This window comes from Ambystoma mexicanum, chromosome 3q (assembly GCF_040938575.1).
Source record: "Ambystoma mexicanum isolate Mex_15411 chromosome 3q, UKY_AmexF1_1, whole genome shotgun sequence".
Classification (NCBI taxonomy): domain Eukaryota; kingdom Metazoa; phylum Chordata; class Amphibia; order Caudata; family Ambystomatidae; genus Ambystoma; species Ambystoma mexicanum.
The window spans coordinates 926,076,839-926,097,039 of record NC_090926.1 but is presented as its reverse complement, the minus strand read 5'-3'; the positions used below and the strand labels follow the sequence as shown (position 1 = coordinate 926,097,039).

At 45.8% G+C, this 20,201-nt stretch overlaps 1 protein-coding gene across 1 annotated transcript in view; it reads left to right on the top strand.

The window, feature by feature from the left end:
* The window catches only part of LOC138583119 (ATP-binding cassette sub-family A member 9-like), a 2,601,648-nt gene that overhangs the window by 923,714 nt on the left and 1,657,733 nt on the right, over window positions 1-20,201 (top strand). Inside the window, exon 12 of the mRNA XM_069655079.1 lies at window positions 3,204-3,314. Coding sequence (XP_069511180.1) covers window positions 3,204-3,314 — 111 coding nt within the window. The remainder of the gene's footprint in view (window positions 1-3,203; window positions 3,315-20,201) is intronic.

Here is a 20,201-nt window from a genome sequence, read left to right as displayed (position 1 = left end):
CTCTTGCTAAACTACTTATCAGTTGTGATTTATACTAGTTGATGCTAAAGCACTCCATTTTAGCCAAAAGTAAACATTTCTTACCGAGACGTGGTTCAATGCCAGCTCTGTCACTGCTCTTGACACTCTCCTTCCTGAGGGATACACAATCTGCTCCAAACCCAGACCCAACAGGCCTGGAGGTGGAGTGGCCCTGATTTTCCCTGAGTAGGTCCCTGCTTCCATCGTACCTACTCAATCCTACTCCTCTTTGGAATGCCTCCTCTGTAGGCTTGGGGTCTCGCCTACTCTCTTTCACCCTCGCCACTGTCTTCAGGCCTCCTGGCGCTATCTCTCTCTTCCTCTCTGAATGGGCCAACCTTGCCTCCTCCCTCTCAACCTCTTCTTCCAAACTCCTCCTCCTTGGTGACTTCAATGTCCACCTTGACTCGCTTGAATCAGCCACTTCACACTACAGTGTCCTTTGTGACTCCCTCCCTCACTATTCTTCCTTCCAGCCCGACCCACTCAGCTGGACACACTCTGGACACTCTCATTTCTGGCGACATCCCTATCTCTAATCCAGTCACCACCCCTCCCTCTCCTGGTCTGACCACTCTCTCCTCCCGCTTGGGGCCCCTTGGCTCTCTATCTGAGCCACCCCCAGCACTGCCAGCCTCCTTCGCCATCATTCAACCAATGAAACGAGTGTCAGTCACTGCCTTTGCTTCCACCCTCATCCCCTCTACCACCCTGGTTTATGACTCTCCCTCTGACTCGGTCGCTGCTAACCTGCACCTCCCCATCTCTAACACCCTCAACATCCTTGCCCCTGTCATCAGGATCCACCTAAAACCTGCCACCAAGAACAATGACTGGTATGACTCTGATCTAGAAGACCTTGGGTTTACCCTCTGACAAACTGGCCTGCTGCCTTCTCCAAAGGCAATATTGTTTCTCTATCCGCTCCAAGAAGAGGACCCACATCCAAGCCTGCATCTCTGGAGCTACTAACAACACGGCTTAACTTTTCAAAATCTGCAAGGAACTTGCCAATCCAGCTGCATTCTCCACCTCTCTCCTTTCTTCTCAGGCTCTCTGCACCGCTTTGGCCTCCCACTTCACATCAAAAACCCAGGACATTCTGTCCTCACTCTCCTCCACCCCTATCTTCACTCCTGCTCCCCTGACTTCCTTGGCTCCCTTCCTTCCACCCCCCTCACTCTCCTCCCTCTTCCCCATAGCACCAAATGAGGTCTCTAAAGTTGTCCGCTCTGTGAAGGTCTCCTCCAAACAGGTGCTCCCCTGCTCTTCTAGAACCATTAAGGACAACATCCCATCTCTCGCCCCGGCTCTTGCTGACTTCTGTAACCACTCCTTCACCACAGGATCTTTTTCCTCTATCCCTCAAGCACTCCCTGGTCTTAAAAAGAATCTGCTGACCCCTCATGTCCGGCTAACTATCGTCCTATCTCCACTTCCTTGGTAAACTTTTGGAGAAGCTAGTCTTCCACCAACTGACCCTTGACACTGAACTTGTTGCTTGCCTCCATGACCATCAATCTGGATTCCGGGCATCAAGAGGAACGGAAAACCGCTCCCTTGAACACCCGTAAATTCATGCCCGCAAACCTGGACTAACTCTCCTGCTGTTCTCATTCTCCTCGATCTCTCCTCTGCCTTTGACACGGTCAACCATTATATATGCTCATAAAACGACTATGTGATACCCTCAGCATCACAGACCAGGAACTGGAATGGCTTTTCCTCACTAATCGCCCTTCCCAGTTGCAAATTGGCCCTTTCTCCTCCACCACCACACACTCTACCTGTGGCGTCCCTCAGGGCTCTATCCTATGGCCTTGGCTCTTCAATATCCATCTCGCCCCTCTTGATCACCTGATCCCCTCCTTCTCTCCTCATTTCCAGTGCTATGCTGATGACACACAGCTTTCCTTCAAACTTCCCTCTACTATCTCCTCTTCCTCCTCTCTCATCCCTGATTGTCTGCCCGCCATCCAGGCATGGTGTGCATGTAACAATCTCTGTCTTAATGCCAGTAAGACAGAGATCCTTCTCATTGGGTCACGTATGCCCTTTTTTCCTCCTACCTTCTGGCCGGCCGCCCTCCTTGGGCCCTCTACCTTCGCCATCATGTGAGGCCAAAAACCTCTGGGTCATCTTCGACTCTGCTCTCTCCTTCACCCCTCACATCTTGACCCTTACCAAGAAGGCCTACTTCCAGCTTCACCTCCTCAGAGGCATTCTCCTCCAGAGCTCTGGTCCTCTCTAGGCTGGATTATTGCAACAGCCTCTTCCTCAATCACCCCCTTTCCTCCCTACGCCACCTTCAGCTAATCCAGAATAGGGCTGCAAGACTTAACCCTGGCCTCAAGCCCAGGGACCGTATCTCCCCAGCCCTAAAATCTCTCCATAAGGCTTTCTGGGGCCTGGCACCACGCTTTCTCCCACTTTCCCTCCCTAAATGCTCCCCTGCTAGAGCCCTCGGCTCCTCTTGCTTAAACTCTTTGAATGTCATTACGGTTCTCCAAGCAGACAGTGTGGGGCAGGGCTCTCTCTTCGGCTAGTGCCTCCCTTTGGAACAGCCTCCCTGCTCCTCTCTGAATTGAGCCGGGCCTCCTTAAGGTCTGGAAACTGCTCAAAACTATGCTTTTCTCTAACTCTTTCCCTTCCTTGTTAATCACCCACTGCCGCTGAGAGCGGTGGCCTGGTCCTCATGAATCTCACAGGATACCAGGCCCTCTACCCAGTCGACACCATGACCGCCCACCCCCACTGCACTGCCCCCTGCGGGCCCCCCGCCTGGCGACTGTGTATCCCACCCTTGTGATTCGACCCACCCTAGCACTTAGCCCGAGACCTCCTCCCTTGGCTCCCCTTGACACTCCCTTCCCGGCCCCCACAAGCACTTGCCCTTGCCACCACCCCCTCCACCTATCCCTATCTCCTGCACTTCACTTCACTGAACTTGCACGTCCGAATGCCACAAGGCCTAGTAGGACTCAGATTGTATATTTACTGTTTTTACCAATGTTATTCACTCCCCTTGTTCCCTCCCGACTTTGCCTTGTGGTGCCTGGATACCAATTCTGTTGTATAGGTGCCTAACAAATGCTCAATAAAATAAAAAAAGAGTGAAACAACAATAATGCAAAAATGTGCTTCTTCCTTTTCAAGTTCACTTTTCCCCTTCTCATTACTAGGTTTGTTATTTGATGTCTATGAAGGTCAGATCACTGCGCTTCTTGGACACAGCGGTTCTGGGAAAACAACTCTCCTAAACATTCTGAGTGGACTCTCAGCTCCTTCTGATGGTGAGTTGATGCTCCAAATAAACCTATTTTTGTGCAAAGGTTGTCATTACGTGTGAAGCCACACATCATTTTCTAAAACTCCTATTTTCTGGCACCATGCATTTCCGAGTCCTGTGTCGTATACACTCCAACTAAGTGACCTAGAATACCATTTAAACTGATAGCTTGTTTCTGCACCCAAATGAAAGATGCACTGTATGCAGATTGACTAAATAAGTAAGGGGGTGTTAGGAGAGTTTTCCTAAAGTCCACTGGAAATAAGATTTCATAAAACTATCCCTTGGCATGCAGGTCCTCAACTCTTAGTATACGTCTGTACTACTCAAGGAATCTTGCTAGAGTGGCAGAGCAGTAAGGCTTATCATAGGAGAAATATTTGAGTTGTTGATAAGTACACTGCACCCAGGTAGTACAGTAGTTCAAAGAAACAGTTAAGCAGATAATGTTATATTAAAATATATAATTTATTATATTTACACAAGGTAGTCAGAAATCTACTTAGTTCAATTAACTAACACACCTTAGGAATACTTATAAATACTTTTCAAAGGCCACTGCTTCAGTGGTAGTTGCTCATGGTACAATTGTTTGACACTAATGACAGTTCTACTGTATTATCAGCACGAATGAGCACTCGTGTTCAGACAAAGATATATGGTAATTGTATTCAGTTAGCAAAACCACATTAGATGAAGTCTTTTAGGAAGGAAAAAGGGCGGTTACTCATAGTGTAGCAGATCTTAACGTTCTAGAGACACTTTCTTGGCAAACTAACGTTTTTAAAGTCCAATCCCTAACTATATGCAAAAGCCAGTTCGGAGTGGATTAAACGTCGTAAGAAGCAGCACAACAGTAAAAGTTCCTTAGGATACCTTTAGTCTCTAGGAAAAGATACTTGAAGAATTAAAACAACAATGGTGACCCTGCAAAAGGACTCAATAAAGAGACACAAGCCGGCAGCTTGGGTCAGAGGTAGAGTGGACACCCTGGACACCTGTTCCCACACTCCAACACTCTTGAGCGACTTCTTGGTTTAAGGTAAGCAATACCTTTCACCCCACAGTACCTTAAATAAGAAGAAATGCTTGTAGCTGGTGTTAGGGAGAATTCTCCAGAATGGCTAATTTCCCTTACCTACTGATTCCCTCATCAGCTCTGCTGGATTTCTAGGATTTATTTGTTTCACCTGGTAAGAGTGTGAGCCTTTTTTCCCACTCTTACATGTGTTTTGCTGTGTGTATTTAATATTTGTGTGTTCATAGACTGTGGAGCCTCACCTACTCCATAGGCATCATCTTTTTACTGTGTGTTATACAGCACCTTCAGTGCAGTGACGCAGTGTTGTCTTTTTCAGACTTCCCACTTTAAACTCCATTTTCTGGGACTGTCTACTGTCTCCCAGAACATGTAAAGTTGCCATTGACTTTATTAGTCTTTTTAAATCCACAGACCCAGATCAAACTATCGTACATAGAGTTCTGGAAAGGGTTAATGTTTATCCCTTTTTGTCTGTTTCTCATGGAACATTATTTCGTTCCCTTTTCATTAAGATTTGGCTGGTGGCAGTGCTATCTACCCTATTTTTCCTACTGCAGTCTATTTAAATAGCCTTGGTACTGTTTTAGGCTATCTTAGTAGCCTCAAACTTAAACCCGCTGGACCACATTTACTTCTATTTGGTTCCGGCTGGGTTTATTCGCCATTTGTTTATGTAAAAGTCTTTCTCTTGTTTTACTCTGCGCGCCAAACCAGGTTTGGTTACTTTGTTTGCTGACGTTTGGCGGGCTTCTGCACCCTTAGGCGCCTGAATGTCTGAGGGGGACAGAATGTGAGGGAGGGGTTTGAGACTCCTTGCACAGGGTCTCCTTGGAGACCCATGTCACACTCTGTGTGATTGGCTGTGGTGACTGTCCCGCCTGGACAGCCGTCCTGCTGTGTGATTGACAGCCAGGCTGTGTGAATGGGGGGAAACTTCATAAAAAGCAGGTCTTTGGGACTGAGAAGGCAGAGTCGCCGCTGGATCGAGAGAACCAAAGAGAAGCTGACAGAAGATGACCTCTCTCACGACTGAACCTCCCGGTGAAGCCCTGCTGCGGGTCCGAATCTCCAAACTTCGACAGCATGGAAGATCTACAAGGAATTTTCTCCCCATTGAGCTGGTGGGACCAACCAGTTCGCCAAATTGCAAACAAGGCCTCCCTCCTCTGGTCGAATTTGCAGTGTACAGCTACAGTGAACCAGATAGCCAGGAGGATCTGATCCTGCTTGGGTTTTAAGGAGCACACCTTGTATATGTTGCTTTGCTCTGCTGCTGGTTTCTTCCCTGGGCAGTGCAGGACCCTCCAGTCTTCCTACTTCGTGTCAGTCCGACAGTCGCTTCATGAACCGTGAGCCTGCAGGACCTGCCAGGAACGTCCGCTTCAGCTACAGTCTTCTACTCCATTTAAGGTACTGTTCAAATCCGGTCGTTCGTTCCGTCCGACCACGATAAAAGTGTTTGAAATCTTTTGCCAATCCGAGGGCTTGTCCTTCTCTATTCTTTAAAGTAACTTTTCGTCCGACCAACTTCGTTCTGAACTCTTGGCAAAGACTTAAACGCAAACTACTGTGAACTGTGTGATCCAATGCAAAGACTTTGGTCCATTGACTTTGGCCTTGGCCTCTTGATTTGATTTCCTCACCGTAGTTGCCTTTTCTAGATTGCCCTGCTTACTTACTTTTTGGTGCTGCTCAACTTTTGTCTAACTTTGTCTTTCCCTCCCTTTTAAATTGCTGGAGTGCCATTTTGCTCACACTTCATTTTGAGCTTAACTTGTCCAGAATTCATTGGGTGGTGTGTAGTGTATTAAGATTGTGATTTTTAAACTGCTTGATAATAGTGAAATGTTTTATAACGGATGTGTAAATAAATATATATTCTTTTACTCAGAAACCTTGAGTCAGTGTTTGTTTGAACCATAGTAATTACTGTCCTTTGTGTAACTATTGGTACTGCTCACTTTACTCTTGAGATAAGTCTGGCTGCTCAGCCATCACTACCACTTTACTGTGTAGTACAGGCTTGTACCAAAGGTGAATTTGTACTGTGTCTTGTAGTCTTAATTGTGTGTGGTGTTCCCAAAGGGTACTGCATATGATTCTGTCTAACACTGGTGTACAGCGGTGGGATCAAGTATATTAATTACAATTAGAGTGCTGCTATTACCTTGGATCAACTAACCACAAGGCTAAACATCACTAAAAAGCAATATTATTCATGTCTGATATGGAAAGGTACATTCAGGAGACCCTCCTTAGTTACATTGTGGATTATCTGAAAAATCTGTGTAGAGAAAGGAATCTCTCTTAAAGGCAAAATGTCTGAATTGATTGAAAGGTTATTAGAGAAACAAAGTCTGGAGGGTGGGTCTGAAATACCTAACCCCTCAGCAAATGTGGAAAATGATGAGGATGATAATGTGTCTATTATTGATGAGTTAGATGAGGCAGGTGTGTCCCACAATGTAGGCCTCACTGCTCCTCTGCCTGCTCAGCAACCTCAACCTTTGTCCACTGGGACCCCATCAGGTCCTGAATGCATTGCTCTAGAAAAGATGAGGCTTGACTTGGAATTTAAACGTTTAAATGCTCAAGCTGAACAAAAGCATCAAGAACTTAAGCTCTGAGAAATGGAGATGAACCATGCCTTAGAAATGAAAACGTTGTCTACTGAAAATGCTTCTCTCCCAGAGTCTTCTAGGTCTTCCAGTCCTAAGAGACCCCGTATGCCTAAAGAAATTGTTGGTATGTATAAGGTTAAGCTTGATATTTTGAATTGGTTGGCAATGTTTGAATATAACTGTTAGGCAGAAACCGGTGCAGTTCCCTTAGGGACAACTGCAAAAAGTTTAGGACTACAGGTATTAGCAGTAAACCCAATTGTTAGCAGTCTGCGCCACCCAGATTTACCTGGTAGCTGTGGCTGAGCAGCCAGACCTCTCAAGAAGAGTTAGGCAGTATGTAGAGTATACACAATAGGGCCCAAAATACAGTAGTACAAGCAAACACTGACCAGAGCTTTGGTATAAAAGTATATAATTATTTATTCAAAAACACACTTGTAAAAATACACTGGCACTAATATGTCAAGCAAGTTCAAACACAGTCACTAGAAATAGATACACCTCCCTAATTATTTGACAAGTCTAGGTTAAGACACCACTTATTTGCAAAACAGAGGTGAGCGCATAACCATAGATGGCACTCCAATAATTATTTAAAAAGGGAGAGAAAAGGCAGAAATAGGAAAACACACAATACCAACACTTTTAAAGAACCGCAGCAAGTCAAAAAAGGCAGGGTCTACTGTAGAGCAAAAAGTTCATAGGCCAGGCCCACTCTTGGAGAGAGCAAGGTGGAATGTGCCCAAGATCACACAGTGGAAATGCACTAAAAGTCTTTGCAGAAAAGTCAAAAAGAGGTCGGATCAAGATAGAAAGGTAATGTTAACAGGTCTGAGGTCACTCCAGGATAGAGAGTCAAGGATTTACGGGACACCTTGGACAGTCGGTTGCAAGGGAGACAAGGCGGGACACAGTACCTGAAATGGTGAGAAAGCTCCAGCAGGCACAGTTGTTCCTGGCAGCGGGTCTTCGTCCAGGGGAAGAGAAGATCTCGACGTGGAGGAAAGCTGGAGATCGTTGCACTGCCAGGGAAGAAACCAGCCGTGTGGTTTCCCGGTTAAACGGTACTACCCTTTTATTTGCGGTAGTGGTGAAGCGTGGCTATCCAGCCGCCGGGGTGCTTGGCACGGGCGATTCGACCACGAGACGATCCAGGAAGGCGAAAAAGGCGAACTGGTTGGTCCCACCAGCTCAAGGGGAAGAAGACTCTCCTGGAAGAAGATCTTCTCTGTGGTCGGGGAAAGTGGTGAGTTCGTACAGCAGGGCTCCACCGGTGGTGTCGTTGTTGTAGATAGCTCAGCTTCTCCCCTCTTCGGATTCTTTAGGTCCTGTGGCGACTTCTGAAGTTCCAGTCCCCAAAGCCCTGCTTTTATGCAGCAAAACCCCATTCATCAGCCTAGCTGTCAATCAAACATGCTAAGTGGTGAGCCGGGCGGCTCACCACTGGGCCAATCACACAAGAGTGCGACTTGAGTTGTCAAGGCAACTCAGTCCAGGGTGCCTATTCCCCCCTCCAACACATCCTGTAGACCCAGAAAAAGTGGCACCACTTTTGGAGGCTTCTGTGCAGAAGCCCGCCAAAAGTGGAACAAAGGGCTCGACTTGGGTTGGAGTTAAGGCGAACACAAACGCCATTTTAAAACTGAGTCCTGGTAAAAAGACCCTACTGGGGAATAAATATTAAATAAATAACCCAGCGGTATCTTTAACATTGCACCAAAAAAAGTGGTGCGTTTAAAATTAATGGGAAAATCCCATAGGAAATATTCTGGTGGAATATTTCGCGTGGTACCACTGCCACCGGCGAGAAACTCGACAAGGGGGGACTGAACAGTGCCCCCTTGGAAAACAGACCCAGGGGCAATCAAATTACCCCTACCAGTACTTCCACAATATGATGGTTTGTACTGGTTCTGTTCACAATTTAAGACTAGTAAAGTCAATGGTGACTTTACATGCCCTGGGAGACAGTAGTCAGTCCCAGGGTATGGAGTCTATGTTTGGGGGTCACTATGACACCCCTGTGTTACTGCACTGAGGGTGCTGTGTAACACACTTACCAAAAAACACATGAAGCCCTATGGAGTAAAAGACCCCATAGCCCATAAAACACAGTACAAAGTCAAAGGACATTCTCAAATCATGCCTAAGAGTGGGAGAAAAAGAGTCTCACTCTTAGTAGGAGAAGAAAATAAACCCCAAAAATGCAACAAAGCTGCTGGGAGACTCACTAGGTTTGGGAAATTAGCCTTTACAGAGAATTCTCCCTAATACTCGCCCCCCCAGACTAAGGGACAGGAGGATTTAATCCACTCCTGGATGAATCTCATACCTCTAGTCGATGACATACATCCTAGAGAGACCATCAGCATTTTGGTGGAGAAACCCTGACCTATGTTCTATGGTCAAATCAAAGGTTTTCCTTTGTAAGCTATATGACCTACAAACCCTTTGAGGAACATCAGTCTTTTTAGAACTATAGGGGATCTGGTTGACCAGTCCCTCAGACGTTGGTACCACTTCTGAACCTGTGATAGGCTTTTTCAAGGGGTCTTTATAAAGGATTCCCTTAGATCTAGAGGGGCTTCCAGAGGTCCTCACCACTTCTCTGTTGGGAGAAGGTTGGGTCTTAGGCCTCTTGGTTGGAGGGGATGGAGATAAGAAAGGTACATGCTTCTCCTTCCTCTTAGATCTACCCTTACCTACTTTAGGAGTTTCACTCCCGAGACTAGGATTTGAGTTGGAGTCTTCAGTAGAAGGTCCAACAGTCTGAAGGTTTTAGGCCTTAGACTTTTCTTTTCTGGTTTTCCACCAGCACTGAGAATTACCAGTTCTCTAAGGCCTAGTTAGGGGTCCATTTGGTCTATCCACCTCTTCCTCAGAAGCAGGGGGAGTCACAGACTCTAAGACTGGGGGAATAATGATGGAGCTTGGTTCGGGCTCCCATTTCCCTAACATTTTAGCCTGAAATTTGCCTGGGTCAGAGGTCAACTTACCAACACCAGGGCTTGTAGTGGGGTTCTCAGTAGAGGTTTCCACAGACTTAGAGTGGTTCCTTAAGGTGGGCTCGCTAGCCAATTTGGTTTGGTTCTGGGTCTCCATACTGGGAGGCCTGGGGGTACTGGATACTACTCCTAGAGTTCTTAGATCATTCCCCAACAGGACTCTCCCAAGCACCTCATTTTGAACACTGACAGGAATCATCACTGTCATGTTGTTACACTGTATGAGGGCTGGTAGAATTGGAACCATTTGGACAGGGCCTGCAGACATCTTAGTGAGACCTTTGGGTGCCTTAGCAACATCCCCAGGCTTGAAAAAGCTTTCATCCACTACTGTTCTGCTGGCCCCAGAGTCTCGCCTGGCAGGAGTATCCTGGCCATTGACAAGAACACTGTCCATATAATAAACCTTAGAGTTTTCTGGTATGGAGTTGTACACACTCCTATTCTGATTGCTACCCAGACCCATGGACAGTACTGTTACACTTGCTTGAAGACCCAAAGGTTCTTCAGCAAAGACTTCAAAGTGAGCACTAGCCATTTGGACTTCCTCCTCAGGAGTGAAGGCTAAGGAGACGGTGCTGATCCCTGTAAGTTTACCCTTACATCTGGGATCTCCTTTGAGGTGGTCAGTTGCCCCACAGAGATAGCATGTTCCAAATGTTCTCTGGAAGGGTGGCTTGGTCTGACCTCCTTCTGGTTTGTGACCAGAAGGTACACTAGCCTGTTGTGGTTTACCCTGGGTTTTACCCTGGTTATTTTGTAGTTTGGGGCCCTCTTTGGGTTGGGAGGTATTAGAAGTCTCTTGGTTCCCTTTTGGTGGCTGCTTTCCCTCATCCTTTTTTCTGAGTGACCCCTGAATCCTTGTGAGTAGCCCTGTTGGCAACCCACAAGTCAGCATCCTTAGCTAGCTTCCTGGAATCTAATTCCTTTGAATCAGCCAAGTGCTGTCTGAGCTCAGGAGAGCAGGCATCATAAATTGACTCCATCATTACAAGATTTCTCATTCCCTCATAAGTGTTCACCTTGTAACCCTTAATCTATCCCTCTAAGTTTTTCAAACACTCATTCACCCAGGTAGCCCAAGGGGTACCATCAGTCTTTTTGAGGGTCCTATACCTCTTAAGATACTGGGAAGGGGTCTTCCTAAATCTAGCTATTAAATCTAGCTTCACACATTCATAGTCCCTTCTATCCACCTCCCCCAACTCCATTACCACTTCAGATGCAACAGGGGGGAGCCTAGAGAACAACCAGGGAAGTACCTCATTCCCTGAGATGTCCTGGAGCCCATGATTATACTCAAACATAGCCAACCAATCCAACACATTCAACTTAGCCTCATACATACCCACAATCTCTTTAGGCATCCGGGGTCTTTTGGTACCGGTACTCATAGAGGATCCGGAGAGAGAAGCATTTTCAACAGACAATTTCTTCATCTTTAGCTCATGCTTGAGCTCCATTTCTCTGAGCCTTAGTTCTTGATTCAGTTATTGGTGTCTTTGTTCTGCTTGAGCATTAAGTCTCTTAAACTCCAATTCAAGTTTCATTTTCTCTAGTTGAAGACATTAAGGACTAAGTGTGGGACCTGGTAAAGGTCCAGTAGGTACAGCTGGTAGAGCAGACAGAGGCCCATGGAGGGCAGTTACAACAGCCTTACCCTCCTCTTCTGACACTGCCTCAAGATTTTCAAAACTTTGATCAATATCATCACGGTTATCTACATTCTCTGGGAGAGTGGATTCCTCTGAGCCATCACCCAGACTTTGGTTTGCTAACAATCTTTCTATTAGCTCCATTTTCTTGCCTTTAGTCAGGAGATTCTTATGCTTACAGAGAACTCTTAAACAATCAGTAGTTTTTGTAGCAAGGGACTCTTGACTATAACTTTCCATAGTTGACAGGTTAGAAAATAAACTTTTTGGTGCTAAGCTTTGTGGTTAGTTGCACTAAGGTATCAAACAGCACACTAAAATGTATTCTCAATACAAATTCCACCGGTGTACACCAGTGTTAGGTAGAAGCCTGTGCAGTTCCCTTAGGGACCACTGCAGAAAGTTTAGGACTACAGGTGTTAGCAGTAAACCCAATTGGTAGCAGTCGGCACCACCCAGATTTACCTGGTAGCTGTGGCTGAGCAGTCAGACCTCTCTCAAGAAGAGTTAGGCAGTATATAGAGTATACACAATAGGGCCCAAAATACAGTAGTACAAGCAAACACTGACCAGAGCTTTGGTATAAAAGTAAATCATTATTTATTTAAAAACACACTTGTAAAAATACACTGGCACTAATATGTCAAACAAGTTCAAACACAGTCACTAGAAATATATACACCTCCCTAATTAATTATTTGACAAGTCTAAGTTAAGACACCACTTATTTGCAAAACAGAGGTGAGCGCGTAACCATAGATGGCACTCCAATAATTATTTTAAAAGGGAGAGAAAAGGCAGAAATAGGAAAACACACAATACCAACACTTTTAAAGAACCACAGCAAGTCAAAAAAGGCAGGGTCTACTGTAGAGCAAAAAGTTCATAGGCCAGGCCCACTCTTGGAGAGAGCAAGGCGGAATGTGCCCAAGATCACACAGTGGAAATGCATTAAAAGTCTTTGCACGAAAGTCAAAAAGAGGTAAAATTCGCGGTAGTGGTAAAGCGTGGCTATCCGGCCGGCAGGGTGCTTGGCACGGGCGATTCGACCACGAGACGATCCAGGAGCCGGACGGCTCACCACTGGGCCAATCACACAAGAGTGCGACTTGAGTTGCCAAGGCAACTCAGTCCAGGGTGCCTATTCCCCCCTCCCACACATCCTGTAGACCCAGACAGAGTGGCACCACTTTTGGAGGCTTCTGTGCAGAAGCCCGCCAAAAGTGGAACAAAGGGCTCGACTTGGGTTGGAGTTACAGAGGAGAACACAAACGCCATTTTAAAACCGAGTCCTGGCAAAAAGACCCAACCGGGTAATAAATATTAAATAAATAACCCGGCGGTATCTTTAACATTGCACCAAAAAAAGTGGTGTGTTTAAAATGAATGGGAAAATCCCATAGGAAATATTCTGGCGGAATATTTCACGTGGTAACCACTGCCACCAGTCAGAAACTCGACAAGGGGGGACTGGACAATGCCCCATTGGAAAACAGACCCAGGGGCAATCGAATTACCCCTACCAGTATTTCCACAATATGATGCTTTGTACTGGTTCTGTTCACAATTTAAGACTAGTAAAGTCAATGGTGACTTTACATGCTCTGGGAGACAGTAGTCAGTCCCAGGCTATGGAGTCTATGTTTGGGGGTCACTATGACACCCCTGTGTTACTGCACTGAGGGTGCTGTGTAACACACTTACCAAAAAACACATGGAGCCCTATGGAGTAAAAGACCCCATAGCCCATAAAACACATTACAAAGTCAAAGGACATTCTCAAATCATGCCTAAGAGTGGGAGAAAAAGAGTCTCACTCTTAGCAGGAGAAAAAAATAAACCCCAAAAATCCAGCAAAGCTGCTGGGGGACTCACTAGGTTTGGGAAATTAGCCTTTACAGAGAATTCTCCCCAACAATAACCATGGGATTCAAGACAAGACAGGGAATCAGTTGCTTTCTTGGCTCTTCTCTAGGCTACCCACTGTTGCATCTGGTGTTGTGATGGAGTTGGGGGAGGTGGATAGGATAGAATAGGAGTGTGTGAAGCTAGCTCTAATTGCTAGATTTGGGAAGGCCCCTTCCCAGTACCTCAAGAGGTTTAGGACCCTCAAAAAGCATGATGGTCCCCCTTTGGCTACCTGGGTATGTGAATGTTTGAAAAACTTAGATGGTTGGGTTAAGGGTTTCAGAGTGAACACTTATGAAGGTATGAGAAATCTTGTTATGTTGGAGTTAATTTATGATGCCTGCACTCCTGAGCTTAGACAACGCTTGGCTGATTCTAAGGAGATAGAGCCAAAGAAGTTAGCTAAGGCTGCTGACTTGTGGGTTGCCAACAGGGCTACTCACAAGGATTCCGGGCCAACTCAGAAGAAGGATGAGGGAAAGCAGCCAAAGAAAGTTAACAAGGAGAATTCAAATATCCAAAAGAGGGCCCCAAACAGCAACATAAGGGTAAACTACAAGGGAAACCGAATCATCCCAAACCAGATGGAGGTCAGAACAAGCCCCCATTCATCAAAACATTTGGGAAAAGTTATATTTGTGGGTCAACTGACCATGTGAAAGGGGATCCCAGATGTAAGGGTAAACCTTCAGGGGTCCACACTGTCTCCTTAGCATTCTCCCCAGAGGAAGAAGTACCTATGGCAAGTGGAAACTCTCACCTACTGGCTGTTGAACCCATGAAAGTCTCAGCTAGTGTTTCTTTAGTGTCCCTGGGCTTGTGGGAACAACAGAATTTAGATGTCTATAATTCCATCCCAGATAATACTAAAGAGTATTATAAAGATAGTGTTCTTGTGAATGGCCAGGAGACTTCTGCCAACTAAAACAGGGGATTGCCCCCCAAAAGTGGTACAGCTATGGTGGGGATCAAAAATCTAACAACAACAGGAATTCCAAAAGCTCTAAAAAATCAATTAAACCTAATTTCTTTGAGAACTCATTCATAATAGGTATCAAAGATATTCAAAAATGATTTAGTTACCCTGAGTAACCCGAATATATAATCTAACGAGGTAAGTAAAAGAAAAAAGGAAAAAGGTTTTTGCATTGAAATAGTGTGTTTTATTAAATAAAAAGCACACAAATTTTTCAAAATATTGAAAAAGATTGTTGGGGTTGAAAATCAATATGAAGGATAATACATGAACAAAGAATACCCTATAAATAGATAATCTGAATAGTGAAATACATATGAATGAACAAATCACCACAACAAAGAAGTGAATGAAAAACAACAATAAAATACAAAATAATGAATAAATGTACTTGCACAATACTATAATTTTTCAGGTCTGCCTACGTAAAATTACACATTTGCTTAATTCAAAAGAGGGTCTTGAAGAGCATCAACTGTCATCAAACAAAGACCTAAATACGTTTCGGCTGGCCACCTGAGAAACCATCAGAATCAAAAAAACGCCTTCCTAAGGCAGGGTGTGAGTAAATAATCCCCAGGCCAATGCTGGGAGGATTTTATGGACAAAGTTTCATGGCGCTGACCCTCGTCCTTACAGGCCGGTGCGGCAGAGCGCGGCTCGAGTTAGGCGACCATGTTCGCCCGTTGCATCTGGTGTTCAATTGGGTCTAGCACTCCAGGCAAAGCGGGAAAAAGCGTGTAGCTGAGGGAGCCATCAATTACCAGAAGTTGCTCGGCAAAATACAGTTTGTCGAAATGTGGATTAGAATTCGCTGCTTAGGTCAGCTGGATTGGATAGATGTTTAAACGTGTAGAAAGCACGTCATGATAATGTATTCCTGGAGGGGTTCCAAGCATTATTTAGACACAGGAACCCATACTGTTCTGAATAGAGGCAGAACATTGAGCCGTACAGTCGTGAGGAAGCTGGCTGTAAACTCCTGCCATCAGAGACACTGGAGCCAGCATAACTGTGGTTGCTTAATCATTTTTGAAGGTGTAGGATGTTGCTAAGGCACACAAACGCCTAACCAAGTTAGCTGGAGGCCCTGTGCAAATGCTTCCCCAGTTACCAGCTCTCATCCAGTGTAATGATATGACTGTCAAGATACCTGTTAGTGTGCAGAGTGAAGTGCCTGGGAGAGTCCTGTTGGGTAATGACCTGAAAACTCTTGGAGTTGTGTCTAGTACCCCCGGCCTCCCAGTAAAAGGAAATAGGAGCTCACTAGGCCTGCAAGGGAGAGGACCTTGAGAGGCTCTCCAGAGGAGTTGATAGAGGAAACTATCACTCCCACTCCACAGAAGTTGCTCACTGCTATTTCTGGAAAGAAAGAGGCAAAGGGGAAACCCAAGACCTTCAGGAAAAAGACAGCACCCCTGTGCTACCAAGAAGGACATCCCCAAGATTGTCAAAAGTCACACCTGTGACTCTTCCGCCTGCTGAGGCAGAGTGTGAGGTACAACTCTGTGTGGTTGATCCAGTTTCTGAAGAGTCAGATCTGAAGGAAGACATTGTTTTGGTTGGAGATCTAGACCCTGTTGACCATCCTGAGCTGCAGTCTTTACTGGCAGAAGGTGGACCCAACAGCGCAGACTTCAGCAGAGGACAAAGAGGGTGTCCTACTCTTGAAGGTCTTCGCCTACAGGCTGCTTCTCAACTCGTTAGGCAAGAGCCTGGGAAGCATAGGTTGCACTGGGAAGATGGCCTCTTCTACAGTGAACCGGATGAGTCTATCTCTGGGGACAGCAAATAACTTCTAGTGCCCCTAGCAAACAGACTCCAGTTCCTACAGTTGGCCCATGAGATACCTTTGGCTGGTTATTTGAGTTTCAAAAAGACCAAGGAAAGGCTCTCCTTTTACTTCTCCTGGCCTAAGATGGGTTCAGAAGTTGACACATTCTGTAGGAGCTGTCACACTTGCCAAAGCTCTGGCAATAGTGGAGCCAAGAATCCGGCACCCCTGGTGCCTCTCCCAGTAGTGGGAGTTCCTTTTGAGAGGGTGGGCATCAAAATTGTTGGCCCCCTTGACCCTCCCACATCTTCAGGAAACAGGTTTATCCTGGTTGTAGTAGACCATGCTACTAGATATCCTGAAGCCATGCCTATGAGGACTGTTACGGCTCAGGCTGTGGCTAAGGCTCTACTTCGTATATTTACCAGAGTAGGGTTTCCTAAGGAAGTGATATCTGACAGGGGATCCAATTTTATGTCCCACTACATGCAAGCCATGTGGAAAAACTGTGGTGTCACTTACAAGTTCTCTACAGCCTACCATCCACAGACAAATGGACTGGTAGAGAGGTTTAATCATACTATGAAGAGCATGATAGGTGCTTTAGAGGAACCCCTTAAAAGAAAGTGGGACCTTCTACTGCCATGCCTGACTATGTGATAGGTCTCCAGAGGAGAATGTCACACATGATGGCAGAAGCTAGTGATAACTTAAAAGCAGGTCAGGCTCTGGTCAAACATTGGCATGACCAGAAGGCCAGCATGGTTGAGTTTACTCAAGACCAGCTTGTACTAGTTATGATGCCAACAAGGCAGAGGGCCTTGCAGGACAAATGGATAGGACCCTTCAAAGTTGTGGGCAAACTCAGAGAGGTAAACTATTTGGTGGTCTTAGGCAGACCTAAGGAGGCTCCCAGAGTCTTTCACACCAACCGTTTGAAGGCATATGTCTGGAGACCAGAGGTGGGAGCTTTGCTTCTAGCTTCAGCTCAAGAGGAGGAGGAGAGTGAACCTCTACCTCACCTACTCAGAGGCCAACCTTTAGATGAGAACATAGAAGGAGTCAATCTCTCCTCTCAACTGACATCTGAACAACAGGAGGAGTGAAAAGTTATGTTAAATCAGTGTGCCTCCCTGTTTTCACTTTCACCAGGCTTCACCCCTTGGGGCCAGCATGATATTCTCACTGGTGATTGTTTACCTGTGAAAAACAGAGGTTACATAATGTCAGAACATGTGAGATCCCACGTCAAAGGAGAAGTCAACAAGATGCCTGATCTCTGGGTTATAGAGCCCTCTACAAGTCCATGGTCTAGTCCAGTTGTTCTAGTACCAAAGGCAGGATCCAAGGAGTTGAGATTCTGTGTGGACTATAGAGCTATAAATGCAGTCACTAAGACTGATGCCCATCCTTTGCCAAGGACAGATGAACTGGTGGATAAACTTGGTGCAGCCAAGTACCTCAGTACATTTGATCTGATGGCAGGCTATTGGCAAATAGCCCTGACAGACCATGCCAAGGAGAAAACTGCATTCTCAACCCCAGCAGACCTCTACCAGTTTAAGGTTATGCCTTTTGGATTAAAAAATGCACCTGCTACATTCCAAAGGATGGTCAATCAAGTTCTGAATGGGATGGAGGACTTCTGCATGGCATACTTGGATGACATTGCAGTGTTCAGCCCTACTTGGAAAGAACATGTTGATAACTTAGGATATAATTTGCAGGCTCCTGAGCAGGCCCATCTGACCATAAATGCAAGCAAATGTCAAATTGGTCAGAGCAAAGTGGTTTACCTTGGTCATGAGGTAGGAGGAGGTGAAATAAGGCCATTGCCTAGCAAAGTACAAGCTGTACAAAACTGGGCCACCCCTAGTATTCAAACCCAAGTGAGAGCCTTCCTAGGCCTCACTGCTTACTACAGGAAATTCAGTGAGAACTATGGGACCATAATTTCTCCCTTGAATGTAATCTCCTCTCCAAAATTCCCTAAAAAAGTTAGATGGAATGAGGCGTGCACTCAAGCATCTGAAAACCTGAAGAGAGCCCTTTGTCAAGCTCCAGTCCTAAGAGCTCCTGATTACCACCAACCCTTCATTGTGCAGACAGATGCACCCAATACAGGTATAGGTGCAGTCCTTAGTCAACTGGATGAGAAAGGTAGGGAGCACCCCATTTGCTTCATCGGTAAGAAACTGAAGGAACCATAAACAAGGTGCGCAACCATAGAGCGTGAGTGTTTTGCCATTGTGTTCATAGACTGTGGAGCCTCACCTACTCCATAGGCATCATCTTTTTACTGTGTGTTACACAGCACCTTCAGTGCAGTGACACAGGGTTGTCCTTTTCAGACTTCCCACTTTAAACTCCATTTTCTGGGACTGACTACTGTCTCCCAGAACATGTAAAGTTGCCGTTGACTTTATTAGTCTTTTTAAATCCACAGACCCAGTACAAACTATCTTACATAGAGTACTGGAAAGGGTTGATAGTTATCCCTTTTTGTCTGTTTCCCATGGAACATTATTTCATTCCCTTTTCATTAAGATTTGGCTGGTGGCAGGCAGTGGTATCTACCTTATTTTTCCTACTGCGGTCTATTTAAATAGCCTTGATACTGTTTTAGGCTATCTTAGTAGCCTCGAACTTAAACCCGCTGGACCACATTTACTTTTATTTGGTTCCAGATGGGTTTATTCGCCATTTCTTTTTGTAAAAGTCTTTCTCGTGTTTTACTCTGCGCCAAACCAGGTTTGGTTCCTTTTTTCGCCGACCTTTGGCGGGATTCTGCACAGAAGCCCTCCTTAGGCGCCTGAATGTCTCAGGGGGAAAGGATGTGAGGGAGGGGTTTGAGACTCCCTGCACAGGGTCTCCTTGGAGACCCATGTTGCACTCAGTGTGATTGGCTATGGTGACGGTCCCGCCGGGACAGCCACCCTGCTTTGTGATTGACAGCCAGGCTGTGTGATTGGGGGAAAACTGCATAAAAAGCAGGTCTGTGGGATTGAGAAGGCAGAGTCGCCACTGGATTGAGAGAACCGAAGAGAAGCTGACAGAAGAGGACCTCTACCACGACTGAAACTCCCGGTGAAGCCCTGCTGCGGGTCAGAATCTCCATTTTCAACGACAGGGAAGACTGGCAAGGAATCATCTCTCCTTGAGCTGGTGGGACCAACCAGTTTGCCAAACTGCAAGCAGGCCTCCCTCCTCTGGTCGAATTTGCTGTGCACAGCTACAGTGAACCAGATAGCCGGGAGGATCCCTGCTTGGGTTTTAATGAGCGCACCTTTAATTTGTTGCTTTGCTCTGATGCTGGATTCTTCCTTGGGTAGCGCAGGACCCTCCCGACTTGCTACTTCGTGTCAGTCCGACAGTCACTTCAGGAACCGTGAGCATGCAGGACCTGCCAGGAACGTCCGCCTCAGCTACAACCTTCTTCTTCATTTAAGGTACTGTTCAAATCCAGTCGTTCGTTCCGTCCGACCACGGTAAAAGTGTTTGCAATCTTTTGCCAATCCGACTGCTTGTCCTTCTCTATTCTTTAAATTAACTTTTCGTCTGACCAACTTCGTTCTGAACTCTTGGCAAAGACTTAACCGCAAATTACTCTGAACTGTGTGATCCTCTGCAAAGACTTTGGTCCATTGACTTTGGCCCTGGCCTCTTGATTTGATTTCCTCACCGTAGTTGCCTTTTCTAGATTGCCCTGCTTACTTACTTGTTGGTGCTGCTCAACTTTTGTCTAACTTTGTCTTTCCCTTCCTTTTAAATGGCTGGAGTGCCATTTTGCTCACACTTCATTTTGAGCTTAACTTGTCCCAAATTCATTGGGTCGTGTGTAGTGTATTAAGATTGTGATTTTTAAACTGCTTGATAATAGTGAAATGTTTTGTAACTGATGTGTAAA